Genomic DNA, 14,833 nt, shown 5'->3' on the forward strand with positions numbered 1-14,833 from the left:
ACCAATCAGTGGTTAAGTCTGCTGACAGGTCAAGTGCGTGTGTCACAAATTGTCAGGAGGTCCAGCATGCATCACCTGCAATATGTGCTTGTAATGACTTGTTTACAATATGGTACTATATGGTTACATGATGCAATATTGCATCATCAAAATTTCAATGCAGAAAAACCCTCCACAAATTTACAATAAATTATTAAATTTAAGATGTGTCATTTAAATATATTTTTTTGAAATGATGCACATTTAAAAAAAACCATTAAAGGGTTAAAGAAGGTAGATTTTCAGGGGCGTGTTGAGTAATTTTTTTAAAGGGGGCAGTAGGCCAAATAAGTTTGGGAACCTCTGGTCTAGATGAATGCCTATTTTGATAAGAACTGGACTAGATAACCCCCAAAGTTACATCTAAGATTGTGAATATTCGAATTAGAAAAGTCCGTAGACAAACATCTATTGCAATTGTTAAATTGAACCAGCAGGATCGATATTAGAACCTGACTTTGCCTAGGGTTCTTTACACTATCCTAATTAGCTGCAAGTTCCAATCCTAACTCTCTAGCTGTGTGAACTTGGGCAAGTCATTTCCCATCTTCGGATTTGTTTCTTCTTGAAAATGAGGTAGGACTACACAGAGATCCCTAAGCTTCCTTTCTAACATAGCTCATTTGTGAATGGTTCTGCATAGTGTACTCTGTCTTCCTTTTCCTAAAAGGAAAGATAGAAATCAGATGTTGACAAAAGATAATTACTCATAATCATTGGTCAAAAGCTTAGGGACAGATGGCCAATATGGGAATTTGTTTACTTGCACAAAAGTACTTCATGTATTTGTTATGAGTTTTTTCTTTTCCTTGTCTTCGGCCAGTGGGTATTGAGGTGGGAGGGAAAGAAAATAAATGCCAATTGGCAAAAACAAAACAAAACCCAAGAACAAATTAGAGGGGAGAGAAGCAAGGATACAGACTGGACTTGTAATTTCATTGAAGTAGGGATCTCCCTCTACCACTGCAACTTAGCCTGAGAGAATTATCTGGGGCACTCTTTAAGTGACTTGCCCAGGGTCACACAGTCAGCGCATGTCAGAGACAGGACTTGAATCCAGCTCTTCCCGGCTCTCATGGCAGTGCAATAACTACTATATCATATTGCCTATCTGTTAAAAGAAAAAAAATTATGAATAAACTTAGGTGATTGTTTCTTTCTATAGCTCATGAGGAGAAACTTTACAAGTAAATTTTAAAATGTGGTGTCTCTTCTTTGGAGTACCGGAAGTATTTTTGTGAGTTTTCAGACTTGAAAAGACCACGCTCCTTTGCACATTGAAGTTTTATTGTCATAGGCTCACATATCTGGAGTTATAAAGTCATCTAGTCTGAGCTCCACATTTGAAAGTAGGAGAAATAGGCCCACAGAGAGCTGACGGGACTTTTTCCACAGCTAGTTATTGGCAGAGTCTCAGGATTCATATTCAGGTTCTCCCACTCCAAAGCCAGTGGTTTGTCCATTGCACCACTCTGGGATACAGGTTTGTTCTAGATCAGGTCTCTTTAGTAGCACTGATACTCCATTCTGACTATACTTTTTTTAAAGGATATCCTCCCTCAGAGCCATGATACAAGGCATATAGTCACTTCAGTTATCTACCGAGAATACCCGAAGTCATATTGGTTTATTCTAAGTAATTTAGTAGCACTTAATATTCCCTTCTGACCATCCTTGTTCTAAGGACAGTTGTGCCTGACTTCATGATCCCACTTGAGTTTTTTTTTCAGCAAAGATACTGGATCAGTTTGCCATTTCCTTCTCCAGCTCATTTTACAAATGAGGAAACTAAGACAACCAGGATTAAGTGATTTGCCCAGGGTCATATAGCTACTAAGTGTCTAGAGTTGAATTTGAACTCATGGAGATGAATCTTCCTGACTCCAGGCCCTGCTCTTTGTGCACTCTGGTGTTACCTAGCTGCCCTTTTTAAAGACACTTTTCCCTCAAACCATGATGTAAGGTGTGTAGTCACTTAAATCATCTATCTGGAACACCAGAAGTCTTCTACTGAATCAATGACAGTAGAGGGGCCGTCTTTTCATGTTTCTTCCTCACTGTGTTTCTTCAAATTGGTCACTAGGAGGCACCATTACCTTAGTTATACCAGAAACTAAATCTGCCCACATTCCTTGAAACTCCTTAGTCTTAGTGCGTCTTAACCTGGTGCTTGACTCCTTTAAGGTTTAAAAAAAAGGTTTAAAGAACATTTGAAACTGGAGTCTGTGCAGGCCCAACATTTTGTAAATGGAGAAATGAACAGGGTAGTCAATGCCTCAACCCTAATTATCCTAACTAAACACTGTCATATAGTCATATTCCTTTTGCATGGTGTTGGAAATAGCCACATCTCACATAATAGGTTCACTGACTTTTGTTTAAAGTTATGATCTGACTCCTGGTATATCCACTTCTATGACAGTGAATGTTATAATGACATTCTAGAATATCTTCCTGACCAATTTCTCAGTCCAGCTTGCTTTGTTATCTTTCATTTGAATAACTTTAAAATAGGCCGCTAGGTGGCGCAGTGGATAGAGCACTGGGCCTGGAGTCTGGAAGATTCATCTCACTGAGTTTAAATCTGGTCTGAGATACTAATCACGTGACCCTGGCAAGTCTCTTAACCCTGTGTGCCTCAGTTTCCTCACCTGTACAGTGATCTGGAGAGGGAAATGGCAAACCACTCCAGTATCTCTGCCAAGAAAACCCCAAATGGGGTCACAGAGTAGAGGCCTTCATAAAATCCTGAATAAAGTTTTTAAACTTTTATTAACTTAGATTGTGAGCATTATAGGAAATGTAAATGGCATTTTACAAATTAATTGAATTTTCTTTACACTTGTGGATAATAAGGCCTTCACTCCTAACAGGACGGTTTGTCTCCTTATCTAGCAGAATTATTTGGAATTTAACATAGGGTCTGAAATTAGAATATATTGTCTGCCATTGTGTAATGCAGCTGTCTGAATAAATTTGATTTTTGATGCCATTTAAAGAAGGATTGCAGATATGCTGGAAACAAACTGATTGAAGTACACAAAACCTCTTCATTAAGCCCATGATTCAGTGTGAGAATTGACTGTAAGCAATACTGCTTCCTTATGTACTTTCCATTTAGACTTTTCTCTACATATTTTGAAAATATAACTGCAGCTTTAGTTTGTTTAAAATAATTTAATATAGTAATTGAGGACTCTTCTAAATTGAGGTAGAAAAGTTATTTATCCACAAGAATACTAAATTTCCAAAGGTCTATATTCTTTGGTCAGTCCCTTTGCAGTATTTCCTTAGTGCCTGTTATGTGCCAAACACTGCTGAGCAGAAAATTACTAAGTTATCCACTAATTACTAACTGGAAATCCTGGATTTTTCCATAAGGGTCAGGTGAAAACTCAAAACAGGTGCTAGAATCCTTGTGGGCAAAGTGCTGTCCAGAGAGGGAGACAGAGAGAGAGAGAGAGAGAGAGAGAGAGAGAGAGAGAGAGAGAGAGAGAGAGGGAGAGAGAGAGAGAGAGAGAGAGAGAGAGAGAGAGAGAGAGAGAGAGAGAGAGATACCAAAATTAAAAGACCCTGCCCTCCTAGAGCTAGACCATTTAGCAGATGCAATGTGCCATTTCCTACCAAACAATGGATAAAGCTCTTTAGATGGCATCTTTTTTTTTGTTTGTTTTTTGGCAGGGCAGTTGGGGTTAAGTGACTTGCCCAAGGTCACACAGCTAGTAAATGTGTCAAGTGTCTGAGGCCGGATTTGAACTCAGGTCCTCCTGACTCCAGGGCCGGTGCTACCTAGCTGCCCTTTAGATGGCATCTAACCTAATGCTTTACTCCTTTGGGTTTTTTTTTTTTTAATTCTTAAAGAACATTTGAAACTGGAATCTGTGTAGGTTCAACATTTTGTAAATGGAGAAATGGAAAGAACAGAATAGTTAAAGTCTCCACCCTAATTTTAATGTGATCCTATTGTAAAAGCTCTATTATAGTCATATATAGCCACATAATGAGAAGACAGGTCTCATTGGAAAGGACTCTGAGGTTGGGAAAAAATAGAAGGCAAAAGGAAAAGGAGATGGCAGAGGATGAGATAGACCGAATCATGGAAACGATGAACATGAACTTGGACAGACTTGGAGAGAGAATGGAGGACAGAAGGGCTTGGCATGCTGTGGTACCTGGGATCACAAACAGTTGGACATGACTGAATGACTGAACAGCAACAATATAGTCAGTCACATATTCCTTAGCCATAATACAATCGGAGTTAGTGTAACACATGATATCATAGATAACTTTGTTAGGATTACAAGTCTGTGTAATGTAAGGTCTGGGAGAAGAATTTGTAAACAAAAAGAGGCTAATTTGTATGTCACAATAAATCTAAAGTTTCTCAGTGCTTAGCACAGTGTCTGGCACACTGTAGGTACAATAAATGCTTATTGACTTTCTCCAATTAGCCAAGAAGGACGTACTGTCAAAAGGACATACTGTCAGTTAGTTGATTCCTTTTTTTTTTTAAAGCTTCTTGTCTTGGTGAGGAGAGAGGTATGAATAATTTGCCATATTAAATTGAGGTATTTCATTGATAAAATACAATCCTTGGGGTTTTTGGTTTTTTTTTAAACATAAAGGGTTATTTCCTCTTTAGGTATCGTTCCCACAGGGCATGACATTTCAGGAAGACAGCTGCATTCAAAACCTCCAACTTGGGAGTCCTCTTGACATCTAGGATCCAGACTAACTCGCTGAGAACCATATTTAGAGCATCAACTCCCTCCCCTAACAACAAACGTCTGGGGAAGGTAGAGTGACCAGTATTATCTCCATTTTAGAAAGGAAGAAGCTAAGCCAGAGAGATGAGGCCTACTTTTCCGAAGGTCACAAGTAGTAAATAGCCCACCTTTCCTTACATGGGCTGGCATCTCGGGGTAAAAGCGGAGGTTGATGCCTCTGATTAAACATCTCAATATTGGACTTCTCTCAGGGAGCAGTTTCTATAGAAGTTGCTATTGGAAGATTGGAGAAGGAAGTGCCATTATGGACCACGGGAAAAATGAAAGCCCAGACTTTGTTTAAAAAAGGAAAGAAAGAAAAAGCTAATGGTCTAGCCCAGGGGCGGGGAACCTGCGGCCTCTAGGCCATATGTGGCCCTCTAGGTCCTCAAGTACGGCTCTTGGACCGAATCCAAACTTAAGAGAACAAATTCCCCACCCCTGGTCCAGACTCTAGCCCCTGAAAGGCCATCTTCATCTAACAGTGTTGGGGAATGCTGGGATTTCCGAAAAAAAAAAAATGCGTCTCTACCGTTAACATCCCAACAAATGAGTACGGCAGAAAAAGGTTGTCTCTGGGATTTCTGAGAACAAGTAATGCAGTTCTGCGCCACAGCGCAAAAGGGGTGTTGTTTTCTTTACTGGATAGGAAATTCTTTGAGAAGCTTTGATGTTTCCATCGCACTCTGTGCCTAGCACGGAGCTCCTCTGCAATGAAGCTGAACGAGTGTAAGGAAACCCCTGCCCAGACGACGTGCCCTCCCCCCATATACTGACCGATGCTAATCTGGAGATTGAGGCTCGAACAGCAAATTAACATTGCCCCGCAATTCAAATGGCGCTGGTGATTTCGTACGCGAAGGTGCTTGTGTGCCTAGACATTAACATATGTTGTGGATGTTGGATGTTGTCAGAGTAACCCGAAAATCCAGTGTGGCTGTTTGCAAGCGTGTTCGTCTGGCAGACTCCAGGCTCGCCCGGTTTCACGCGGTCCTCAGTTTTCCATCCTGAGGCATGAGCCCAAAGGGGCTGAGCTTGGCAGGGATCCCCAACCTTCTGCAATCTGTCTTGAATTTTTTTTTGAGGTGAGGGAGGGGTTCCTAGAAGGGCTGGTTTGAGGGGGGCTAGATCGGAAGTGTGATTGAATGGGCTCAGTGTTGGTATCTCTCATCACCCCCACACTTTGCATTTTTTTTTGCTGGGGTTCCTAGGATAAGAACTGTTTTCTGCGACAGCAGAGTGCGATTTCAATGGCAGGGTTCCCCCGCGAGCACCACTCACTCTTTTTCACATTTGGGGGAGCGAGGAGGGAATTAAAGCAGGAGCTGGGTTTAGAGTAGTGTAACAGGGGAAGAATCCTACACCCCCACTTTTTGCGGGGGAGGAAGAGGTTGCTAGAAGAAGGGCTAGTTTCTGAGGGCTGACGTGGGGCGTAATCTCTGTGACAGCATCCCTACGACCCCAGCCCACACTTTTTTACCGGGTCTTTTGGGGTATAGGGTAGGGTGGTGGAAGGTTGTAGGAGAAGGACCGGTTTCAAAAGGTAGAGGTACGATTGAATGCAACTTCAGTGCAGGAACCCCCCACTCCTCCCCGCACGACCCTAGTCGGCATTTTTTCCCCCAGCTTTTTGCGGAAGGTGAGTTGGGGGTGGGGTGAGGTGAATTCGGCAGGACAAGTTTCAGAAAGTAGAGGTGCGATTGAGTGGGATCTCAGTGACAAGATTTCCCCACACCCCCCAACTTTTTGCTTTTTGGGGGAAGGGAAACAGGGAACAGGTTCCCAGGAGGTCTGGGAGGAGCTAGGATTTCTGCCCCACCAGCATCGCCTCCGACCTCCCAGTCCTGGGCACGACTCTTGGACAGCCAGACACCTTGCCCTGCTTGGCCGGGGCACGGGGCGCTCCCCGGGACACTGCTCCCATCCCCACCTTCCCCCCACTCCCAGGGAAGGCGTGAGGAGTGAGGTGGGAAGGGAGGGCGGGGCGGGGGCTGAGCCACGTCTGGAAGGGAGCCAAGTTCCCAGGCGCAAGCCAACCTCGTCTGGAGAGCGAGCGGGGCGGTCCGGCTGGCTGGCTGGGGCCGGGGGGGGCGGGTGGGTGCGTGCGGAGCCGCCTTTTCCGCTGGGTGTCACTCTGGGGCGGGAGGGGTGGCTCATTCAAAAGCGCCGGGAGGGGGCAGCGCCACTCGTCTCCAGTGAGCGGCCAGCTAGGGAGGGAGGGCAGGCAGCCGGCAGCCGGCAGCAGGCAGGAGCCGAGACCAGGCAGGACCCCAGGACGCGGCTCCCCGCCGCCCGAGCCGCCCTGCCCTGCGTCCTCCTGCTCAGCCTCCTCTACCCTCTCCGCTTGGGCGGCCGCGAGAGCCGCTGGGGGGAGGACAGCGCCCGCCTGCTGCTGCTGCCCCCGGCGCCGGCGGCTACGAGGCGAGGAGGACGGGGAGGACGGGGAGGAGGAGAGGCAGGCAGGAGGAGCAGGGGCGGCGGAGGCGGCGGCGGCCACCCCTATGCCGAGAGGATGCTGGAGAGCGGCGGCTGCAAAGCGCTGAAGGAGGGGGTGCTGGAGAAGCGCAGCGACGGGCTGCTGCAGCTGTGGAAGAAGAAATGCTGCATCCTCACCGAGGAGGGGCTGCTGCTCATCCCCCCCAAGCAGCTGCAACAGCAGCAGCAACAGCAGCAGCAGGCGGCCGCGGCGGAGCAGCCCCAGCCGAGCCCCCCGGCCGCAGCCGTCTCCGGCCTCGAGCCGCCCGCCAAGCTCAAGGAGCTGCATTTCTCCAACATGAAGACGGTGGACTGCGTGGAGCGCAAGGGCAAGTACATGTACTTCACCGTAGTCATGGCCGAGGGCAAAGAGATCGACTTTCGGTGCCCGCAGGACCAGGGCTGGAACGCGGAGATCACTCTGCAGATGGTGCAATACAAGAACCGCCAGGCCATCCTGGCCGTGAAGTCCACCCGGCAGAAACAGCAGCACCTAGTGCAACAGCAGCAGCAGCAGCAGCTCCCGCGGGACCCGCACCCGCACCAGCACCCGCACCCGCATCCGCACCCGCACCCACAGCCCCCTCAGCAGCAGCAGCAGCAGCAGCCGCAGCAGCCACCTCCGCCGCCGCAGCAGCAGCAGCCCGTCCACCGCCTCCTTCGCAGCACGTCCAACTCCGCCTGAAAGGGTAGAGGGCAGTTCCCCCCTCACCCAAGCCAGAACAGGTAAAGGGTGGGGAGATGCTGTGGCTGGAGATAACGGGTACCCGAGGCCCCCCGGGCTGGAGAGTGATTGGGACTAATGAGCGGGGCAGGAGGAGTGAGTGTTGAGATGATGCAACGGAAACAGAGAAAAGAAAGCGAAGTTTCCGGACTCGAGGCAAGGAGGGAATGGGAAAGGTCTACCCTGGTCCCGGGCACGATTAGGCAGTCGTGTTCAACCCGCGTCTTCTACTTGTGGCCAAAGAAGGCCCGGTGCTGGGCGCTGGGGAGTCTGGTCTTGGAGCAGAGAGTCGGGCAGGCAGAGGGAGAGGGAGGGAGACAGTACAGAACAGAAGGGCTCCGCTAAGGAACACTGTGCCAGCTGGCATGGAGCGGTGGCTTAGGGGACCATTGTCGGAGAACGTGCGCGGATGGTCAAAGGAGAACAGGGATCTGGGAGTCTTTAGTGCCATCAGCGTCATTCAGTGTCATTCATTACTTTCCAGGTTGAATGAAAGAACTCTTCGGAAAGTTGGGAAGAACACATTTCTGTTGTCTTCAGTTAATCGGGAAACTAAAGAAACACCTCCCCTGGACCCCAACTAGACTCGAGTATCTTGGACCTCACCTTTGTGGTAACCTGTGACGCCCCCCTCCCAATTAGTTTTCTGCACAGGCCTCATCATGATGCAGGAAAGAATTTCGAGTCAAGAAGACTTTGACTTATTTATGAACCTTGGAAAGGCTCTTCTAGAATGGAGAGACTTCTAGGAGAGATGATGTACTGTAATTTTATTTTAATGTATTTTAATTTGCAATTATTTATTAGTTTTTTTAAATGCTTGTTCTCAGACATTTCTGAATGTAGGCCATTTTCCAGAAATGAAACAATTTTTTAAACCCCATTTGTTAATGATAATAAGCCCTGATCCTTGGAGATGTGGGAAGGGGAAGGGGAAAAGGACAGGAAGAGACACTGAGAATCAATCCACTTATTTATTTCAAGATCTTAATAAGAGTATTATTTGTGACCCATGGTTTGTCATGCCAAGGTGGCTGGACAAAATGTTATGATGTTTAAGTTTTTTTTTATTTGATTTTCCCCTAGAGCTATATTTTGGGTAGAAATTCATTAAAAGCAATTAAATGTTAAGAATTGTGTATTTATGAGAATCTAATATTCTAGATACAGCTTCTCTGAAAGGGGAACAAAAAGATATTGAAACTTGGTTTCAAAATATTTATTTAAAAAAGCAACCAGCTGTTTCGAAGAATTATCAGATTTCTCTTTCAACCCTGTGGGGCTGGGAGTGGGCCAGAAACAAAATGTCACTATGTGAAAAACTTTAGCTATTACCTAAATTTTGGTTTGTTTTGTATATTAACTTAAAAAATATGTGCTTAGTTAAATTATTTCGAAAAGAAAACAGGAAAGAGGACGCTTACTTTGGTTCAAGTTTTCGACCCCTTCTGACTATGATCTTTCTCCAAGTCTCTTGTTTGACTTGAATTTAATTTTCTGACCTTTTTTGCATTGATGTTTGAAGAATTCTTCATTCTAAAGTCCAGGTTGTAAATATTTGAAAGAATTCAAACATTGATCACTTTAGTTCTTGTAGTGAAAATGCATTGCTTAGAGAAACCTACAAATGTTTTGCTTTGTACATCTGCCAGATTGTGAAAAGTTATTGGGGTGTGGGTTCTTGGTATTCAGTTAACAAAACCCTGAAATTAGAACAAGTAGGGGGATAGGTGAGTAGGAGAGAGAGAGAGAGAGAGAGAGAGAGAGAGAGAGAGAGAGAGAGGGAGAGAGATGCATGGATGTGCCAGTTCCATTTAAGGTCCTGAAACCTCACAGACCTTTCTTAAAAGGTAGAAGAAATACTTCAGTGTAAGGAGAAAAGGATGGTAAGAACCTGCACAGGGCAGAGTCTAATTTTTTTTAAGCCTTTAGATGTCAATCACTTCCTTATCTACAGAACTATCAGTTGTTTTAAATTCTTTAGCCCGAGGTAGACTTTTCATCACTCTTTGAGGACTAGTGGGCATTTGGCCAATTTGTAAGGTATAGATACCAATTTCTTTTTCTCTAACCCTTGTACTAGTAGTTTCAAGGTCCAATCACTTTTGAGGGGTAAAACTTAAATTGATAAAAGTATCAAAGTTTGGAAACCTTCTTTAAAAAAAAAAAAAAAGAAAACTCCAACAACCCTAAAATCAACCCTAAAACTCTTTAATTAACTTGCATCTCTCTGATTGTGACTGGAAGCTATGTTGTAGATTGCTGAATAGCCAAAAAAAAGGCCTTGCTTGAGTCAGAGCAGTTGTCAAAATCTACTTTACTCACTGTTAATCTTTGTGGAAAAAGAAAAGTAAGCTTTCCTACTTTTAAATAAGGATTTCCCTAAAGTCGTTGTGACATAGCATCCCTATGAAAACCATCAGTTTTTCAAGTAAATTCATCTCCCTGTTCAGAATCCTATGGCTCTGAAAAGGGACCCTGAAGGTTGTCAAGTCCAACCTCCTTTCCCGTGTAGAGAACTACTTAATAACAGGTCTTAAAGGAGATTTCCCATCTACCGTTTGAGCAACACTTCAGTGATGGGAGAACTCACTAGCTAGCAAAGCAGCCCTTTTAAATTTCGTAGGGCGAATTCCATATTCTATGGGTAAGATATGTACCAGGTGTCTAAGATGGATGTGCTTTTTAAAAAAATGCATATAAATCCCTTAAAAAAAACAGAAATGGGTCCTATAATGGGGAAAACACCACTTCTGATGTCCTTTCTTTGCATCCTAGATTGAGAACTGGAAGGGACCTTAGAGGTCATTGAGTATAGCCCTTTCAATTTACAGATGAGAAAACAGGCTTGGATGGGTTAAGTAATCTGTCCAAGTCACATAGCTGGTGTCAGAGGCAGTACTTGAACCCCATATCTTCTGGACTACTAGCCTGGCATTTATCCACTCTGCTTTGTTTATATGCCTCATCAGAGTTGCTATATCCGGTTTGTTCTTGATGGAAGTCCAGAGGGTCTCATTAATACCTTGCCCATCAACCCTTCAGGCATGTTTTTGTGTGCCTGGCTGTTTACTGTAACACTAGCTGTGAGTGGTGTCATCCGGGTTCGATTCCCTGGTTAAATTTAAAATATCATAGATTATAGAATTTAAAGTTCAGGCTTTAGAGATCACCTACTCCAGCCCCCTTAAAACAAGTTCCCAGTCATACGGTGGGAGAGGTAGGAAAGCTAATGACTCATAATGTTTGTTAAAATAAATGAGGTGATAATAGACTGTATTGACCTGGGTCTTTCTGGTTTGCAAAATGCTTCACATTCGCTGGTGAAGTAGGTAGAGGGCCACTCCTCCCATTTTACAGCCAAGGGAAGTGAGACTCAGAGGTGGTGGTTGCCTGAAGCTGAGATTCCATCTCAGGTCTTCTCACTCCAGTAGAGTGTTTCTGTCAATCCCTTGACTTACAATGAATTGCCTCTTAAAAGCTGATGGCTACTCAGGTGCTGCATGCATGACACATTGGAAAGATCTCTCACTTTGGAGCCAGGTGATCTGGGTTTCATTCTTGGCTCTTCCAGGTGCCACCAAGGGCACCTGGAACAAAATCACTTCTCTTCAGTTTCTGCAGCTGTAAGATGAGGTTGCACTAAGTGACCTCTCATGTCACTTTCCAAATCTATCCTATGCCTAGAAATGTTGTTTAAAAGAAATTTTTTTTCAAAAGAGCTAGATTGCTTTAAAAAATGTTTTCATTGTTTTACTTTAATATGTTTGGCTAGGGGGCAATGCAAAGGATCTGCTAAAAGCACAATGCAACAGTTTCCTTCCAAGATAATTTCTCTCTGTAGCTCTATATGCTTACTTATAAAATAAAGATAATAATGCCTGCCCCTTACTAGCCTCTCAAGGTCTTTTGAGGACCAAGAAAACAGTCAGTCTCATGGAGAAAGGTAACATTCCCCCTTTAAGATAATAAACGAAGGAGAATGTGTATTGAAAAATCCATTCCTGGACTGGTGAGAAATGTGGGCATTTGGAAGGCAAATGAAAAGGAACTTGTGAATCTTGACTTTTGCTCCCTGAGTGCTCCCTGAGTACCTGGTAGGGGCTCAGATATTTGTTGAATAAACACTGGCTGCTGCCCAGCACCCCAGAAATATTTGAATATGTTGTCTTGCCTCACTTTTCCACTGTCCTTCACCCCCTCACTCATTTTGGCCAAACTAACATCTAAGGCCATGATGGGCAGACAACATGTCAACTTTAAACATCACTCTCATAACAGAGGCCTATGCTTCACAGATAGTCATAAGGAACCTTAGCAAAATGCGTAATTTCTTGATAGGCCTTGCTAGCTTCCATCCTGATATTCCCAGGTGGGCCTGATACTTGGCTTTCATATAGTTATTATTATTTTTAGTGAGAAATAGCTCTTAAGAAGTTCCAGGAAAATTGTCAGGAGGTGTATGAAACAAACTTTGAAATACCTGATTCTGGCTCTTTCCATTTGTACCTCAACTTAACAGACCAGTAAATTAAGGACAGAATTGGTTGTCATTTGAACCTCAGATCCAAGCACTTAGCACGATGCATGGCACATATATATAGTGCGTTCTTAATACTTATTGACTTCATGCCTTGGAATTCACAGCTTACACCAAACACCCTGAATTTTACTTAAAAGATTTGCAATGTTAAAACTGTATACTTGGGCAACTAGTTTACTGTGTGCTCACCATTATCAAAAGCTTCTTGGTTTTCCTCCTTCCCTCCTGATGGTTTCTTTGCTGCAAGTGTGCACATCATTTCTTTTTCTTTTCTTTTTTACTTTTTGAAACAGTGTGGAAGAGGGGTAAAGACTTATATCAGTCTGGAGTATGGCCTTTCGAAGAGGCCTGCTCACCCAGCTAGTATCAGGAACTGGCCTCTACTATTATCACTTAAGCTTATCTCCGGAGCGTTCCATTTGTTGTTTTCTCAGTGGTCACGCTAAAGCTTTAATCTCTTGACCAATAAAAATATCCCAAGTATAATGTCAATTAGCTGCATGACTTTCAACTCTTAAATTAAGAGTTTTGTGATTTGGTTTTATGATGTTCTCTAGAGGGGAATAAATCCATTCTTCTAATTCCAAACAATGTATGATATCACAATGGTTGAAAATGACTTTATTATTTTTTTGAGAGGGATCTTTTGTTTCCCTCCCAGATAGTTTCCCTGGAGTCCCTTTGGGTCTTTCTTTCTACACATTTTTTCCTTTTTTCTGAACAACAGCTTCCAGAGTTAATTTTTCACCAGTGGTGTCAACTGCCACAAACTTATAGAAAGTAGTGAAATGACCTACTCATTTGTTGGGAATGTTGCTTAACAGAACACAGAGTCCAGGATTCAACAGTTTTTCCTGGAAAAGAATAGGAAAGGCTATTTAATGAGAGCCCAGTATCCTTAGTAACATCTTTACAGTAGTTGATAAAAGATGATAACCAATGTTTTGAACTGAAACCTGTGATGAAGCAATGTAGGGGAAAGAAGCAGGTTTTGGTAACAGGAGGCCTCCTGAGATTTAATATTGATTTTCCAGAGGCAAGATGGTTTACAAATCCTTTGCCTGTTGCATTCTTCAGTAATCCCTTTTCTTTAAGGTTCATAACATGCAACTGCTGGTTTCTGAAAAGTGGAAGGTGCCACAATGTACCAAAAGTTTTCTAGCGTATCATCCTTGTGAACTGACTAGTGTTATTATTTTAGTGTAAATAGGACATTTCTGAGAGATGTGATTTATTTTTCATATTTTTTCAATATACATTCCATTTCCAATAAAGAGCTATCTACTGAAATGACCTGTTGGCTTCTGGAAAGACTTCTTATACTGATGTGTGCTGTCATGCATACATGTGTCAGAGGTCCAGGGATCTCAAAAGAAATCAGGCACTTACCAAAAAGGGTGTTCCTTAACCTGTCTTAACAGAAGGGGGAAAAAAGCACATTGTTTTTGAAGGGTTAGGCTTTTGTTTTTTGTTCTTTTCTTCTTTTCCCATCAATGACATTCCCTGGGATTTCCCAACACGGGAAATTGCCAAGTCTCCCCAAGGGAATTTGAGTTCGATTTCATAATGCTGATTCCTTTCGTCCAATTTGCCTTGAAAAGGCTTAGATTGAGAACCTGGCCCCTGGTGAATTGGCTTTCTTGATACATTCCAGGGTTTTGTGACATATGTAAGGATGAGGATTAGGCCCTGAGCTGACAAGCCTTGCAAAGATGGTGGCAGTAGAGGTGGTAATAGTGCTGCAAGGAAAACCGAGGAAAGCCCCTGTCTTACTAACAGATCGGGTTTTCCCCTTACTCATCATTGTTGGCATCCCAAAGATTTTTAAATAGGTGAGGGCATTTGAAGATATTAGGGCTGTGCGCCGATAACTGCTGATCTAGATTTTCGAAGTGGAAAGAAATGAATGGTGAAAGGAAAATTTACTCCAAGAGGAGATAAGTGGGGCAAGTGACTTTGCAAAGGACCTGGGTTCAAGTCCTACCTCTGTCTCTTACTCCCTGTGTGGCCTTAGGTAAGGCACTTAACCCCTCTTGAATCTCTTTTTTTAATTTGTTTTCAGTTGTGTCCGACTCTTCGTGACCCCATTTGGAGTTTTCTTGGCAAAGACACTGGCATGGTTTGCCATTTCTTTCTCTAGCTCATTTTACAGATGAAGAAAATGAGGCAACCAGGGTTAAATGACTTGCCCAAAGTCACACAGCTAGTATCTAAGGCCGGATTTGAAGTCATGAAGATGAAGCTCCTTGACTCCAGGCCTGGCACTCTATCCACTGTGCCACC

At 43.7% G+C, this 14,833-nt stretch overlaps 1 protein-coding gene across 1 annotated transcript; it reads left to right on the forward strand.

Moving 5' to 3' along the window:
* The first annotated feature begins 5,705 nt into the window (after positions 1 to 5,705).
* On the forward strand, positions 5,706 to 13,844 carry PHLDA1 (pleckstrin homology like domain family A member 1). Its single transcript, XM_036760725.1, has 4 exons — positions 5,706 to 5,779; positions 6,308 to 6,447; positions 6,572 to 8,009; positions 8,492 to 13,844. The coding sequence occupies exons 1-3, from the start codon at positions 5,706 to 5,708 to the stop codon at positions 7,966 to 7,968; spliced, it is 1,611 nt and encodes a 536-aa protein (XP_036616620.1). The 3' UTR covers positions 7,969 to 8,009; positions 8,492 to 13,844.
* The last annotated feature ends 989 nt before the right edge of the window (positions 13,845 to 14,833 follow it).

Source organism: Trichosurus vulpecula, chromosome 5 (genome assembly GCF_011100635.1).
Source record: "Trichosurus vulpecula isolate mTriVul1 chromosome 5, mTriVul1.pri, whole genome shotgun sequence".
Classification (NCBI taxonomy): Eukaryota; Metazoa; Chordata; class Mammalia; order Diprotodontia; family Phalangeridae; genus Trichosurus; species Trichosurus vulpecula.

Excerpts from the sequence above, each read along its gene's own strand:
- PHLDA1 (XM_036760725.1), top strand. The coding sequence starts at position 5,706 with ATGTTGGATGTTGTCAGAGTAACCCGAAAATCCAGTGTGGCTGTTTGC. Across the intron at positions 5,780-6,307 it reads GTTCGTCTGGCAGACTCCAG|GGTAGGGTGGTGGAAGGTTG; the intron begins GCTCGCCCGGTT and ends TTTGGGGTATAG. Across the intron at positions 6,448-6,571 it reads CCCCCAGCTTTTTGCGGAAG|GGAAACAGGGAACAGGTTCC; the intron begins GTGAGTTGGGGG and ends TTTTGGGGGAAG.